At 51.4% G+C, this 16,196-nt stretch overlaps 1 protein-coding gene across 1 annotated transcript in view; it reads right to left on the bottom strand.

The window, feature by feature from the left end:
• Fbn3 (fibrillin 3) overlaps nucleotides 1–16,196 on the bottom strand; it is a 108,858-nt gene that overhangs the window by 60,211 nt on the left and 32,451 nt on the right. The window contains 16 exon segments of the mRNA XM_048340645.1: nucleotides 1,962–2,088; nucleotides 2,289–2,512; nucleotides 5,617–5,742; nucleotides 6,272–6,322; nucleotides 6,439–6,512; nucleotides 6,514–6,574; nucleotides 6,684–6,803; nucleotides 8,413–8,451; nucleotides 8,454–8,537; nucleotides 8,624–8,631; nucleotides 8,633–8,744; nucleotides 8,823–8,885; nucleotides 9,084–9,101; nucleotides 9,104–9,188; nucleotides 15,764–15,957; nucleotides 16,067–16,195. Of these exon segments, the coding sequence (XP_048196602.1) occupies nucleotides 1,962–2,088; nucleotides 2,289–2,512; nucleotides 5,617–5,742; nucleotides 6,272–6,322; nucleotides 6,439–6,512; nucleotides 6,514–6,574; nucleotides 6,684–6,803; nucleotides 8,413–8,451; nucleotides 8,454–8,537; nucleotides 8,624–8,631; nucleotides 8,633–8,744; nucleotides 8,823–8,885; nucleotides 9,084–9,101; nucleotides 9,104–9,188; nucleotides 15,764–15,957; nucleotides 16,067–16,195 (1,515 nt within the window).

Raw genomic sequence — 16,196 nt, 5'->3', positions numbered from 1 at the left:
AATGGGGATTGCCCAGCAGAGGGCCTCAGGCTGTTTATTGCCTTGGTCGGTGGGGAATCTGAAAGTCAGGCCCTAAAGCAGATGTTCTGCCCAGGGTGCGTTCGGCCCGCCTCTCAAGAACCATCCTCCTGAACTCATGGAAATCTGTAGTTTCCTGCAACTCCCACGAAGGGGTAAGGGCTCTTGAATTTAAAATCTGCCAGGCCGGGGCTGGGGATATGGCCTAGTGGCAAGAGAGCTTGCCTCGTATACATGAGACCCTGGGTTCGATTCCCCAGCACCGCATATACAGAAAATGGCCAGAAGTGGCGCTGTGGCTCAAGTGGCAGAGTGCTAGCCTTGAGCAAAAGGAAGCCAGGGACAGTGCTCAGGCCCTGAGTCCAAGGCCCAGGACTGGCCAAAAAAAAAAAAAAAAAAAATCCGCCAGGCCGTTTGTGCTTGATGGCGGCGTGCCGCCGCCGCAGCGGCATCTGGATTGGGGTCCCGGGGAGCAAGCGTGCGTTCGTCCCTGGGCCACTCGGAGTGGGGCGTTAGGGCCCCCCTGGATCAAAATTCCCTCCGGCTGCCCTCTCCTGAATCCAGGGACTCCCCCCGGGTCCCAGGAGAAGCAAGCCTTGAGAGTTTTAATGGCTCGCAGTGGGAGTTCTCCTCCCCATTCTGCCTCTTGTAATTCCCGCTCTAGTCAGTCCCAAGTTTCCTACGAGAGTGGGTTGGCTCCAGTTAGCCACGGGACCCTGAGATTTAGCTCCTGCCAAATAAGCATGGCACATGGTTTTGAGATATTCATCCCCGCGTTTTGGAGGGTGAACTTCAGGATTTCAAGGGGCGAATTACTTCGCCTACTTTGAACTTGTCCCATCCTCTTTCTGACCTGGGTGGGAGGACCGCGCGTCCCAGGGTTTCCACCCTAATTCCGTGAGGGTCTGTCGGGAGCCGGACTTCCTCGCGTGGGTTACAAACCCACGTGGGCTTGGGCTCGGGTCGCCTTCCCTGGCGTGGGGTTCAAGGCTCAGCTACGTTTCTCACCCCTCCCTTTCTCACCCTCTCTCGTGGTCACCCATCCGGCAGGTAGCCAGGATGGGGCGGGGGAGTCAGCACTGACCTCACGTGCGCGCGGCCTAACGAGAACGCTTACCCACCTCCTTACCGGTAAAGAAAGCCAGGCATACGAGTCTCGGAGAAGCTTCAAGAGCAATCTGATTTATTAAGGCGGGGGTAAAGGGAAATGATAGCAAGAGAAGGCGATCGGCCAGGACGCCGATAGGCTGAGAGCTATCACCTGATCCCCTCTTGAGCTAACGTCACTCGAAAGCGCCAAGCCAGGGCGAGACAGGGAGGCTCCTGGGCTGGCGAGAGTTGGGGGCTGGGTGCAAAGCCGGTTCTTCTGGTTCCGGACCCAGAGAACCGTAGCCTGCTTCTGCATTCCCCTAGGGCTTGGGGGCAGGGCGTCAAGTCCCCTGTCAATTCCAAAGGCTGGATCCCAACACATGCCTATCATCCCAGCTATGGCAAGGGCAAATAGGATTATAGTCCAGGCAAGCCTGGGCAAAAAATGAGGTGCTCACTAGGTGTAGGAGGCTCAGGCCTATAATCTAGCTAATCAGGAGGCTGGGATCTGAGGATTGTGGTTCAAAGCCACAGCCAAAGCAGGAAAGTGTGATACTCTTATCTCCAATTAAGCACCAGAAAACCAGAAATGGCGCTGTGGCTCAAGTGGCAGAGTGCTAGCCTTGAGCACAGAGAGGCCCCCCAAGCCCCACAACCAACAAAAATAAAATAAAATAACTAGAACAAAAGAGGCAGGCCAGGGTGTCGTTCATTGGGAGAGCACCTGCCTAGCAAGCATAAAGTCCTGAATTCAAATCCTGCCAAAGAGAATAGGCTATGCCTCTGCATCTGACTCAGGGCCCCTTTCCTGGCAGGCTTGACCCAGGCTCCAAGTGGCAGAGGTGGGCACCTACCTGTGCAGTTCCTCTTCTGAGGGTCCAGGGCAAAGCCCTCAGCACAGGAGCAGTGGAAGCTGCCCACAGAGTTGTGGCAGGTGCCATGCACACAGAGCCCTAGGAAGGCCTTACACTCGTTCATGGTGGTGGGGTATAAAACACAGTCAGATAAACCACAGCCTAATGTCCCTAATCCCAGCCCTCCCTGAGACTTTGTACATTTCTCCAAATTCACTGTCCACCTACAGGCCTTTGCCTGCATCCTGTGCCCTCCCCACTCCCATCCCTTCCCAACCCCCTTTCCCACGCAAGGCCCTCTCCAGCCTCCCCTTCCCCAGCCCAACCTTTATAGAAGGGCCGGCCAGGTAGGAAGTCCTGGCTGGCAAAGCCTGGCCCTCCAGGACACAGGCTGGCAAACTCTGGGGAGTTGGGCTCGGGGCAGGCTTCACACTCAGCTCCCCACGATGCCCCAATGGAGCAGCAGCAAACATACATCTGGTACTTGCCAGGCAGGGGAACCCCACAGTCATCTTTGTCCCACTGCAGGAAACATGGCTCCAGCCTCATGTCTGCAAGAAGGAGCGGTGGCTGGGGCAGGCCCCTGGCACACTGCGGCAGGTTTGTCACTCAGCACCCTTTGCCCCTGAACTTGTCTCCAATGAGTGAAAAGAAATGACTTTCTCTGTTGAGATCTGAGGTCATCCCCCAGTGCCACCCAATAGTAGTAGTAATAGTGGTAGAATGGTAATAGTAATGTTATAACAACAACACATTGCCTGGGTACTTAACTAAGTCCTGGGCATGGTTCTAAGCCCCTCAATCATTAAATCTCAAAATGATGCTCAGGGTAGAATGTTTGCCAGGCACTAAGAAGACCCTGGGTTTAATTCCCAATACAGCAAAACACATGCACACTAACTCCAAACACCAAAAATCTACCAGAATGGCTCATGTCTATAATCCTAGCTGAAATTGGGAAGATTACTGTCCAAGACCAGACTAGGCAAAAAAAGTTCACACCTCATATTAGCCAAAAAAAAAAAAAAAGCTGGGCATATGATGTTTGCTTGTCATTCTTGTTATGCAGAAAGCCTAAATAGCAAGATTGTGGTTCATGCCAACCTGGGGGAAAAGGCGAGACCCTATTTTTTTATTTAGTTAGTTTTGTTCTTTTTTTGCCAGTCCTGGGGATTAAATTCAGGGCCTGAGCATTATCCCTGGCTTCTTTTTTTCTTTTTTTTTCAGGCAGGAAAGAAAGTTTATTACCAAACTGCTGGCCTGTGGCCAAGATGATCCATGGCCTGAGAGAAAGGAGAGAGAGAGGTCCCTGGCTTCTTTTTACTCAAGGCTAGAACTCTACTCACTTGAGCCACAGTGCCACCTCTGGCTTTTTCTGTATTTGTGGTGCTGAGGAATCAAACCCAGGGCTTCATGCATGTTAGGCAAGCACTCTACCACTAGGCCACATTCCCAGCTCCTTATTTTTTATTTTTTGCAAGTCCTTAAGCTTGAACTCAGGGCCTGGGCACTGCCCCTGAGCTTCTTTTACTCAAGCCACAGGACCACTTCCTGCTACTGAGGAATCAAATCCAGGTCTTAAATCCAGGTCTTTGTGTATGCTAGGCAAGCCACTCTACCACTAAGCCACATTCCAAGCTCCCCCCCCCCCCCACCTTTTTTATTTTAGTCCTGGGGCTCAGGGCCTGAGGCACTGTCCCTGACTTCTTTTTGCTCAAGGCTAGCACTCAACCTTTTGAGCCACAGCACTACTTCTAGCTTTTTCTGCTTATGTGGTGCTGAGGAATCAAACCCAGGGCTTCATACATGGTAGGCAAGCATGCCACAGCTAAGCCACATTCCCAACTCCCTGTATTTTTTTTAAATAGATCAAAAAGGTCATGGGGGCATGGCTCAAGTGGTGAGCTCCTACTTAGTAAGTTCTTGCGTTCAAGTACCAGCCAAACAAAACACAGAACAACCTGAGAGCAGCCACATCTTCATCTTCCCCAACCCCAACTCCAGAGTTTCATCCAGTTATAGCATTGGGGCTGGAGACCTGTTTTTGTTTTGTTAAATGAAGTTTCACCAAAGGGGCATGATCCCTGATATATGACTGTTAAGATGGGGTGATGGGGAGACAGTAGAGACCAGGTCTGTGAAACCAAAAACTGCTGTCAAATAGTATTCCCCACAGGATTGGGGCAGCGACCCAACAGTATGTAACTAAAACCAAACAATTACTCAACATATAAAGGTCGAAAATTGACCTCTCAGGGGAATACAATAGCTCAAAAGCTAGGTATGTACGTTCATATAAGACTACTGTCGACATATGGTCTAATATTGACATTACATTTAAAGCCCTAGGTGAACTTTCTTGGGCGTGGCCACGTGGCTACTGTATATGTTCTTGATACACTGTATATTGTATATATGTCTACCTGACCTAGAGGAGAGATAGAAAAACAGGACGTAAGATATCACAAGAAATGTACGCATTGCCCTACTATGTAATGGTACCCTTTTTGCACAACACTTTGTCAAAAAAATTGTGTTCAATTAATAAACAAATAAATTAAAAAAAAAAAAGATGGGGTGACGGGGAGACAGTAGAGACCAGGTCTGTGAAACCAAAAACTTCTTGTCAAATGGTATTTTCCACAGGATTGGGTCAGCGACCCAACATTATGTAACTAAAACCAAACAACTACTCAACATATAAAGATCAAAAATTGACCTCTCAGTGGAATACAATATCTCAAAAGCTATGTATGTACATTCATATAAGACTATTGTCGACATATTGCCTAATGTCGACATTACATTTAAAGCCCTAGGCAAATTTTCTTGGGCGTAGGCCACGTGGATACTGTATATGTTCTTGATACATTGTGTATTGTACATATGTCTACCTGACCTAGGGAAGGGAAAGAAAAACAGGGTGTAAGATATCACAAGAAATGTACTGCCCTATGTAACTGTACCCTTTTTGCACAACACCTTGTCAAAAAAAATTTGTTTAATTAATAAATAAATTATTTTTAAAAATGAAGTTTCACTGGCACACAGCCACATCTGCTGGTGTTCATAAATTGTTTGCCCAGACAGTATGGCCCCCAGAGCCAAAATATCTACTCACTCAGCCTTTACAGGTGATGTTTGCTAGGTTCATTATGTAGGTCAGATGGACCTCAAACCTGCCATCCTCCTGCCTCAGCCTCCAATGTGCTGGGATTACAGGTGTGCACTACTGTGCTTGGTTAAAGTACTTCTTTTTCAAAAGTAGCAATCTTATCCCTGAAAAATTACTTCAGAGCCCTGGAACTTGAGTGTGAACCATTTCAGCGAAATATCTATGCCCTGAGATGAAAGCACTTGCTCTCTGTGCCCCCTCAGCCTTGGTACCATGGCTACAGGGTGCCCATGTGAACCCTGGGTGCACCCGGCAGGTGACAAGAGCAGGAACTAGCTCAGTAGCTAGGTTGGCACAAAGTGGCACCCTTTGCTTTGAGCCTCAGAAAGGGGGAAGTTAGACTCTCAGGGTGCCCTGAAGGGGGTGGGTTTTGACACAAGATCAGGAGGAGGTGGACAAGGAATAAAGGTTTCTGGGGTGCCCCTCCCACCTCCCTCCTGTGTGTGGGGATCCATCCCTGGAAGACTCTCCAGGACTCACCCACACACAGCCAGCCAAAGGCATCCAGCATCAAGCCCTGGGGACACTGGCAGCAGAAGGAGCCTTTGGTGTTAAGGCACTACCCCTTAGAACACACCCTGGGGAAGGAGTCACATTCGTTCACATCTGGGCATGGGAGGAAAGGAGAGGGAGAGGAATGCTGGCCATTCCCCTGGGGTTTGGCTGTCTTGGAGAAGGGCCTAGGATGGGTGCTGAGGAGCCTTGGCAAGTCTTGAATTCTGGGGCTAGGGAAACAGTTTCAACCTCAGATACACCCTGGAAGGGACTCAGGCATCATACACTTATGACCAGCCCTGCCTATGGGTAGAATTTTTTTTTTTTTATGTTTTTAGGCAGTTGTGGGTTTTGAACTCAGGGCCTGGGCACTGTCCCTGAGCCTCTTTGTGTTCAAGGCTAGTGCTGTACCACTTGATTCACAGCACCACTTCTGTTTTTGAGTGGTTACATGGAGATAAGAGTCTAATGAGGACTTCTCTGCCTGGGGTTGGTTTTGAACCGCAATCCTCAGATCTCAACCTCCTGAGAAGCTAGGATTACAGGTATGAGCCACTGGCGCCTGGCTGGGACAGAATATTTGGGGGGGAGGGGGATGTTAGTAGTGGGAATAACTGGAGTCTGGGGGGATGGGAGTTACCTTCACAGGTGAGATCCTTCACGTGGGCAAAGCCATGTGCACAGGTGGGGTCTATGGTGGGGAGAACAGGAATGAAGAGAGGTTTCACTCTACCCGGCACTACTAATGGGCCGGGGTATAGATGTAGGGTTGGGATACCTCCCTCCAGGTCCCGTGGGGGTTGGTACCGGTCTCACAGCGCTCACAGGGGCTCCCCCAGGCGACCCCCAGGGTGGCACAGCATTCAGATCGCAGTTAGGCTTGGTAGGTTCACCTCGCAGTGGCCATCCTGGGTGTGCAGCCAGCACGTGCCTTTAGTGCTGTCTGTTGGGGGAGGGGGGGACAGAAAGGGACAAGCCTCCTGTCTCCCCGGCTGGGCCCGCACCTGTGCCCACCCCATTTGCAGGTGCCCAGGCCCCACCACGTCTCTCACCTACACACACCATTCCAGAGAGCCCCAGCTGTCTGCCAGGGGCACATTCGCACACATAGGAGCCCTCCAGGTTTCGGCACATGCTATGCACACATAGACTGGACAGGCACTCATCTATGTCTGTAGGAGACAGATGCCACTTGGTACAGAGCAGCAGGACTTGAGGCCCACCTGGCCAGGGCCCTTCCTCCACAGAGGACCATGGTGCAAGCAAGCCAAAGGCTCAGGAAGAGCCAGGGCGGCCAATGGCTCACACCTGTAATCCTAGCTACTTGGGCAGCTGAGATCAGGACGATCATCATTCTAAGCCAGCTCAGACAGAAAAACCCAAGACTATATCTCCAAAATAACCAGCAAAAAGCTGGGCTGACATTGTGGCTCAAGTGGTAGAGCACTGCAGCCAGTGAGTAGGAGGGCTTGGGCTCAAACCCAGGTACTGGACAACTAGATGCAGGTATAGGACTTGTATGCAAAGGTCAGGGTTCATCAGCCATGTGTACATGTGTATACAGATGTATGGGTATCATGTGCTGAAAATGGCAGGGGAAAAAATTCCTTCCCCCCACATCTCCATGAGCAGAGATGACAAGCAAAGCAACCTTTAACTCAGTTCCTTTTTTTGGCTAGTCCTGGGGCTTGAACTCAGGGCTTAGGCACTGTCCCTGAACTTCTTTTTGCTCAAGGCCAGCACTCTACCACTTGAGCCACAGCACCACCTCTGGCTTTCTCTGTTTATGTGGTACTATGCATGCTAGGCAAGCACTCTACCACTAAGCCACATTCCTTGCCTTTAACTCAGTTCTAATGCTGTCTTCCCAGATTGGATGTGTCATCTCCCCCAGGTGACAGCTCAGTCCCATCAGACTGCCCAGATGCCCATCTCAGCCCTGGCCTTCTGGAACTCCCAGTGGATGGACCAGCCATGAATCCAGGCTCCCACAATGCCCTGGGTCAGGTCAGAGCAGCTAGCAGAGCTCCCAAGAAGCACTGAGCTCTAATATTCACTAGCTTATTTCCCAAAGGACAAAATGACAATGGGCAGATGCAGAGGGGGACTGTGGGATGGGGATTCCCAAGGATGACTTCTTGGAGGCGCCCCACAGCTCTAGGGTTTTCTTTTGGAGGTTTCATCATGTGGGCTTGGTCAACCACTGACTCCACCTCCAGCACAGCTGTCATCCCCAAAGTCTGGAAGGTGGACCCCAGTTTGGTCTTGCTGGTGACCAGCACCCCTTCAGAAGCGCAGCTAGAGTCACCTGTCAGATCAAAGATGTTCCACCACCCAGGAAATCCCAGAGGGCTGGGACTCAACACCACCATGCTGCCCAGATCATGAGCATGTTTTACCAAAAGCAGAGATGAAGAGCAAATACGGCTTGCTTTTTTGTGCATACTGATCCTGGACATGACATGGACATTATCCTTTCTTTTTTTTTTCATTCCAGGCTTGGGCTCTACCACTTGAGCCACAGCTCCACTTCAAGCTTTATGGTAATTAAGAGATATGAGCCTCATAGGCTAGCCTCAAACTGTGATCCACAGAGCTCAGGCTCCTGAGTAGCTAGGATTACAGGCATGAGTCACCAGTGCCTGGCCAGACTTCTTATAAACCACATGAAACCACAGGCATGCTCAGTGTACAACAGCAACCTTCAGGAAGGTCAAGGGACAAGCCGGCTGCAGAGGGAGACACAAAACAGGTGTGCTCAGACCACAGGGACCCCAAAACCTTCACAGGTCTTTGTGTATGGCCAGAAGCTGAAGCCCTGGGCCAGGAACAGCTGTAGCTGCCCAGGCTATTCTGGTACTGCCCATTGTCACACAGGAGGGGGTTGAGGGCACACTCATTCACATCTGCAGGGGATGGGAGACAGGGGTAAGGGGTCTGCTGTGGCCTGGCCCAACCTAGCAACCTTGCCTCCACTGGCACCTGCATTCACCCGTGCAGGCCAGAGGTGCCTGCCTGGTAATCCAGGTTGCAGATGCACCTGTAGCTGCCAGGAAGGTCCTCGTACACTCCATTGCTGCAGACCTCTGGGTCCAGAGCGCACTCATTGATGTCTGTGGAGATGGGAGACAGTGCAGCTGCCCTTGTTTCTGGGGGTTTGGGATCTCCAAGCCTGGAAGGGAAGGGGAGGCCCCACTCATCTAGCCCATCCGCCAAGATGCCAGGTCCGCTGGGGCACAGGGCCTGGAACTCCGCTAGGGGAGACCAGTGATGAAGGTTGGCCCTTTGGGGTAGGGTCTGAGGATGGACTGACCACAAGCCCTTGGCCTTGGGTAAGAATCCCCTCTCTACCTCCTTCCCGGGTTTCTTCTTGGGGAGACCCCTCCCAGGGATGGACTCAGATAGGGCCAAGGAGGTGGGTGGGGCCTGGCCCTGGGCTCCAGGAAGCTCACCAGAGTTCTTGGCAGGAAGAGCAGACAGGGGTCCCCGAACCTGTGGTCGGGGCTGGCACAGCAGCACTCAGCCTTGGTGATGGTGCCTGGCAAGCGCCGGGCACAGGGTCAGGCCACATGGCCCTGAAGCACCTGCTGTGCACCTGGGCATCCACGCATGCGGGTAGGAGGAAGATTATCTTCATGGGCTTTATTGATTGATTTTGACAGCACTGGGGTTTGAACTCAGGCTCTTGTGCTTGCTAAGCAGGCACTATCATTTGAGTAGCTAGCATTACAGGAATGAGCCACAACATGGCCACAGGCAGCCCACAGAATGAGACCCGAGCCAGGAAGGGACCCAGGCTCAGATGGAGTGAAGCCCTAGAGACAAAGCTGGGGATTTCTGGCCTGGAGGTGGCTCAAGGGAGGGACTGCCGGTGCTGACAGGTTTCCCCTGTCCCTTTGCCTGCAAACAGGCACAGCCACACTGAACCAGACCATTGACATCTGCCACCACTTATTTTTTCAGGTCGGGTCCAGCATCTTTACTCAGGGAAGGCTTCATGCTGCGTTCAGTCTTCTTGCACCTCCCATGTAACTGGTATTACCGATATGAAGCACCACACCTGGCTCACTGTTGGGGGTCGGGGTTGTTGTTTTACTGTTTCTTCAGGCTGATCTTGAACCACAATTTTGTCTATCTCTGCCTTCTGAGCACCTGGATTTATAGGCATAAACTATCATTCTTGGATATATTTTTTTTCTGTTTCTTTTTTTGCCAGTCCTGGGGCTTGAACTCAGGGCCTGGGCACTGTCCCTGGCTTCTTTTTCTCAAGGCTAGAACTCTTACCTCTTGAGCCACAACACCACTTCTGGCACTTTTGTCAGGAACTTCTGTTTATGCGGTGCTGAGGAATTGAACCCAGGGCTTCATGCATGCTAGGCAATCATTCTACTGCTAAGCCACATTCCCAGCCCCTCATTCTTGGCTATATTTTGTAGATAATAAAAATGTTTTAAATTTAAGACTGTGGTAATACTTGTATCAATCTTTGTACATGCTAAAACACACTGAATTGTACACTTTAAGTTGTTGATTTTATGGTAGATGATTTAAACATCAGTAAGAATGTTCAAAAGCTGGGCATCAGTGGCTCACACCTATAATCCTAGTGACTCAGGAGACTGAGATCTGAGGATTGTGGCTTGAAGCCAGCCAGGGCAGGGAAGTCCATGAGACTCATCTCTAATTAACCATCAAAAAACTGAAAGTGGAACTGTTGCTCAAATGGGAGAGCACTAGCCTTGAGTGAAAAAGCCTAGGCCCTGAGTTCAAGTCCCACGACTGACAAAAAAAAAGGGGGGAGTATTTTAATTTTTAGACCAATGACTGCAGGAGTGATCAATTCCTTCCCCATGAGAGACTTGAAGGACAATCTCAGAGACAGCTCATGGGACAGCCATGAGCTGGGATCCCCACCCCACCAGTATTTCTCAAGGAACAAGGAGTGGGCACTCTCCAAGGTACTGATCCTGCCCTCTCTGTGACCAGGCTGTCAGGAGCTGTCATGGGACTGGGAAAGGACCTTAATTTCAGACCAGAATCAGGCCAACTAGACTCATAGTCTCCCAAGATTCCTCTTTTAATTTAATTTAATTTACTTTTGGGGGAGGGGCGATATTGGAACTTGAACTCAGTACCTGGGCACTGTCCCTGAGATTTTGTACTCAAGACTCCCAGCCTTTTTTCTAGTTAATTGGAGATAAGAGTCTCATGGACTTCCTGCCTGGGGTTGGCTTCAACCCTTGATCCTCAGATCTCAGCCTTATGAGTTGCTGAGATTACAGATATGAGCCATCGCACCTGGCAAAAGTCCCCATCCTTGCAATTCATGGTATGAGCGTGGGAAAGAGGGAATGAAGGAGTGTGTGGGCTCAAGGCAGTGAGCTGAGACAGCAGAGGGGTAGAGATTCGAGATGGTTTCCAGGGCCCAGGCTGGGGACCCCATGCCTATTGGAGCTACGTGGGCTGTGCTGTGCTGGCCCTATGCCACTGAATCTGAAGCCTGGGAGGCCGGGGAAGAGGCTAAGGTAGGAAGGCAGCCTTGGATCTCCCTGAGCACACAGTCTCCAGAAGTCACCTGCAAGGAACAGACTGCAAGCTGGGCCCTTGGCCTTCCTTGGCCCCGGGGCCCTGGCCTGGAAAAGTTGAAGCTCACTCACCAGATACAGGAGAAGGACACAGCTCCAGAGCCGGGTGGCAGCCCAGCATCGTCCCAAACCACAGCAGCACTGCCTGTGTGTGTAGCAGCCCCCCACAGCTGCGGCACAGTGGCCCCCGATCATGACTGAGAAGCAAGTGCCCAGACAACAAGCTACAACAGGCCTGAGAGTAGGGTCTGGAAGCACAGGGTTGAGAATAGGGGGATACAAGTCATAAGACCTGGGTTCAAACCCTGCACCCATGCCACCTGTGCTACATGGTCCTACCTCTCTGTGACTTGGTTTCCCCATTTAAAGTGAGGGTATGCAGAAGTATGATTTGGGTAAAAATTTTAAAAATCTGGAATGCAGCTGGGCACAGGTGGCTCACGCCTATAATCCAAGCTACTCAGGAGGTTGAGACCTGAGGATCACTGTTTGAGGCCAGCCCAAGCTGGAGTCTGTGAGTCCAATTAACCACCAGAAAACCAGAAGTGGCACTGTGGCTCAAAGTAGTAGAGCACTAGCCTTGCACAAAAAAAGCTTAGACACAGCACCCAGGTCCTGAGTTCAAGCCCCATGACCAAACACACACACACACACACACACACACACACACACACACACACACACACTAATCTGGAATGCTGCCCACCCTTTACTCAGCAAGATGGTTTTTAAAGCCAGGTGCCTATAATCCTAGCTACTTGGGAGGCTGGGACAGAAAGATCTCAAATCCAAGCCTAGTCTGGGCTCCATAATTAAATCTTTTTTTTTTTTTCTGGCCAGTCCTAGGGCTTGGAACTCAGGGCCTGAGCACTGTCCCTGGCTTCTTTTTGCTCAAGGCTAACACCCTACCACTTGAGCCACAGCACTACTTCTGGCTTTTTCTGTTTGTGGTGCTGAAGAATCGAACCCAGGGCTTCATGCATGCTAGGCAAGCAATCTACCACTAAGCCACATTCCCAGCCCTAATTATATCTTTTGTTCAAACAAAAAAAGAAAACAATAAAAGTACCTGGGCACTGGTGGCTCACCCCTGTAATCTTAATTGCTTTCTTTCTTTCTTTCTTTTTTTTTTTTTTGGCCAGTCCTGGGCCTTGGACTCAGGGCCTGAGCACTATCCCTGGCTTCCTTTTGCTCAAGGCTAGCACTCTGCCACTTGAGCCACAGTGCCACTTCTGGCCGTTTTCTGTATATGTGGTGCTGGGGAATCGAACCCAGGGCCTCATGTATACGAGGCAAGCTCTCTTGCCACTAGGCCATATCCCCAGCCCCAGTCTTAATTGCTTTCAAGGCTGAGATCTAAGGATTGTGGTTCAAAGCCATCCTGTGGCAAGGACATCCATGAAAAAACTGTAAGTGGAGTGGCTCAAGTGGTAGAGCATTAACCTTAACTTGAGCATTAACCTTAATCCAAAACAGCTCAGGCACAGCATCCAAGCCCTGAGTTCAAGCCTCAGGACAAACATGGACACACGGGAGACACAGACACACACACACACACACAGACACACACACACACACACACACACGCAAAACAACAACAACAACAAAAAAAACAGTTTTAGGTGTGATTTGTAAATGGCTGGACCATGTGTGGGACTTTATACACATTCACTGGGGCACAGAGAACTTTTGGGAGCTTGACGCAGGACCTGTTTTTATTTGAGCATGTTCAAGCCTGATTTTGAAGTTGAGAATCATTCCCCAGGGAGCAGTGAGATGGACAGGAAGGATGGACAGCCTTAGCCCCCAGGGGAGACTGAGGCAGAGGATCCCCAGATGACCACTATAGACCTCTACTGCTTCCTACCCAATCCTCACAGGGCTTTTCCCGGGCAATCAGGCTTTGATTCCAAACACACATTATGATGATGCCAGTCCTGGGGCTTGAACTCAGGGCCTGGGCACGGTCCCTGAACTTCTTTTGATCAAGGCTAGCACTGTACCACTTGAGCCACAGCACCACTTCCGGCTTTTTCTGTTTATGTGGTACTGAGGGGATTAAACCCAGGGCTTCATGCATGCAAGGCAAGCACTCTACCACTAAGCCACCCTCTCCAACCACATTATTTTTAGGTTTAAAAACCCCGCAAGGGGCTGGGGATATAGCCTGAATCCAAGGCCCAGGACTGGCCCAAAAAAATAAACAAAAAAAAAAAAAACCCGCAAATCTTGGCTGGTGGCCCATGTTTGAAAAATCCCTCCACCCAGACTGGGAGGGCTGCTGGTAGCTGCCCCTAACTTCCTCCCCACCCCCGCCATAACCTGGGAGAATACCCAAATGTTTCTACCTCTCTCTCATCCTGGCACACTTGGAGGGCCCCAGGTGAACCTGTGGGTGTCAGGGCTCTTCACATCACAGCTCTTTCAAGGGCAAAGGGGCACTTGGGCCTGCCCAGACCTGAAGAGTTCAACAGACTCCTTCAAGGTCATCCAGCTGTTAAATCTAGAGGTGGGACCCAGATTCCCCAGTCCCAGGGGATGAGCAGCTGCTTCTCAAGGAGGGAAGAAGGAGAGAGAATGAAAATTCTGAAGGAAAGGATGGCTGCCTGTTCTCTAAGTAGCCACAAGGATTAGGCCCTGCTCAGCGCTACTTCCCCCTCCCCTCCCCTGGGGGGATCATGTTTCCCTATGATTGTAGATCAAATACCACCTACAAATCACCCCTACAACTTTCTGGTATGTATGCTGATGCTGGGGCTTGAAGTCAAGGCCTGGGCACAGTCCCTTAACTTTTGTACTCAGGGATGGCATTCCACCACTGGAGCTATAGCTCTACTTTTAGCTTCGTGGTGATTCATGGGAGGTGAGAGTCTCATGGCCTTTCCTGCCCAGTAGGCTTTGAACTGCAATGCTCAGATCTCAGATCCTGAGTAGTCCCAAATTCTTCCTTGACCCTCAGGGTCGCTCCTTTCACAGATGAGGAAAGGAAGGCAGAGAGCAAGGCAGCTGCCCGAGGTCACACAGTGTCTGGGAGACGCTCAGCTGGCAGTCAGACCCAGGGGACTGAAACCAAAGTTCAGGGGTTCAGAAGCATCCAGATTTGACTCCAATGCATGCTCCACTACTGAGGAGGTAGGAGAGGCCCAGTCAGTGTGGGGGATATTCCCAGAGCCTCTCCACCCCCCACCCCAGTGCTAGCCAAGATGGTGCCTAGAGGCAGAGAACTAAAAAATCTGGGATTGACCACAGAAAACTGGCTAACCTCCAAACACAATATCCTCAGCCCTGCCTGGTGTGGGCGCAGCCAAGGGGCCTGAGATGCTGCTAGGGAGACATCATCTCCTTTCCCCAAATTGGGACTTCAGCCTAAGAGGTTCCAGGCAACTTCTGGGGCCTGATGACCATAAGAACGTGGGTGATGGCAATGGGACACCCCACTTCCTGCCAAACAGGCTGACATGGGGGACATCAGAAGGGGACACAGCCAGAGACACACCCTCCCCACTTTGGCTGTGGTTCCAGGGAGCTGGATATGAGCAGTCCTCCATTCTGCACTTGTTGCATCCTCACAATGAAGCTTGTCTTCTCTGAGTCTCAGTTTCCCCATCTCAAAGATGGTACATGAGAGGGAAACAAGAGGAGGAGAGGAGAGAGAGACAGGTGCAGAAGAACCAATGGTCAGAAGAGCACAGAAATGGAAAGGAAGGAGTAATAAAGATGAAAACTAAGCCGGGCACAGGTGGCTCACATCTGCCATCCTAACTACTCAGGAGGCTGATAATTTGAGGATTGCAGTTCAAAGCTAGCCTGGGCAAGATCCGTGAGATTCTAATCTCCAATGAACCACCAGAAAACCATAAATGGAGTGGTGGCTCCAAGCAGTAGAATGCTAGCCTTGAGTGAAAGAGCTCAGGGACAGTGCCCAGGCCCTGAGTTCAAGCCCCACAAATGACATACATACATACATACATACATACATACATACATACATACATACATACTAGAGGGCCAGTGGAGGGCATAGAGAGGGAGGCTAGAGGGTTAATGTGGAGGTATGAGATGAAAGCTAGAGAGACACCAGGGGCATAGAGAGGGAGGCCAAAGGTTCTGTGGGAGTGATGAAGATGGAGACCTTAAAGTCAGCAGGGGGCACGGGGATGAAAGCTGCTAGAAAGTTGCAGGACACAGAGGCTTAGAAGGGGATGTAGAGCTCAAAGCTACAGGGCCAGAGAGGTCATAGAAAGGGAGGCTAGAGGGCCAGAGGACAGGGTGGAGGGCCACTGAGCCAAAATCTGAGGGGGCAGAGAGGCAGTGGAAGGGGTGGCTGGGCTGCCAGTAGGCTGAGCCCACCATAGTGTTAAAGGGGCCACAGGGGGTCCCAAACCCCAGCTCAGGGGAGGAAACTGGGGTTCATGAAGGTAGAAGGAGGTAGAGATCAGTGGGCCAGAGGGGCTGGGGGGTCCACACGGATGCAGGGAGTGGTGAAGGAGGGGCCCTGTCTCCCACCCACTCTCTCCCACTCCTCCAGCCTCCTGGGCCCGCCTCACCCATGCATTGGGCCCTGTCAGGGCTGCTGACCAGGCCAGGGGGACAGATGCACACGTAGCCCCCTGCTCTGTGCTTGCAGGTGCCCACGAGCAGCGGGCTGGCACACTGAGGCAGTGCTCCACACCTGCATGGACAGAGTTGATGCAGCTCCCACCCTGGCACAGCCCTGGGATGGCCTGGCACTCATCCACATCTAAAAGGACAGAATCCAGCAAGGCAGTGACAGGCTGGTCAGAGGGAGAAACCAAGACACTCGGGGTCCCCACTCAGCCAGGTTCCCTGTGGCTCCCACCAGGATGCACCTTGACAGGCTCCTGTGTAGACATTGGGATTGAAGCCTCGGCGGCAGGGGTGGGGCTGTGTGGGGCAGGGCTCACACGGAAGGCCCCAGGCCTGGCCCATCGTGGCACAACAGAGTGCCTTGGTGAACCC

Source organism: Perognathus longimembris, chromosome 3 (assembly GCF_023159225.1).
Source record: "Perognathus longimembris pacificus isolate PPM17 chromosome 3, ASM2315922v1, whole genome shotgun sequence".
Lineage (NCBI taxonomy): Eukaryota > Metazoa > Chordata > Mammalia > Rodentia > Heteromyidae > Perognathus > Perognathus longimembris.
This window is presented reverse-complemented; position numbering and strand designations above follow the sequence as displayed.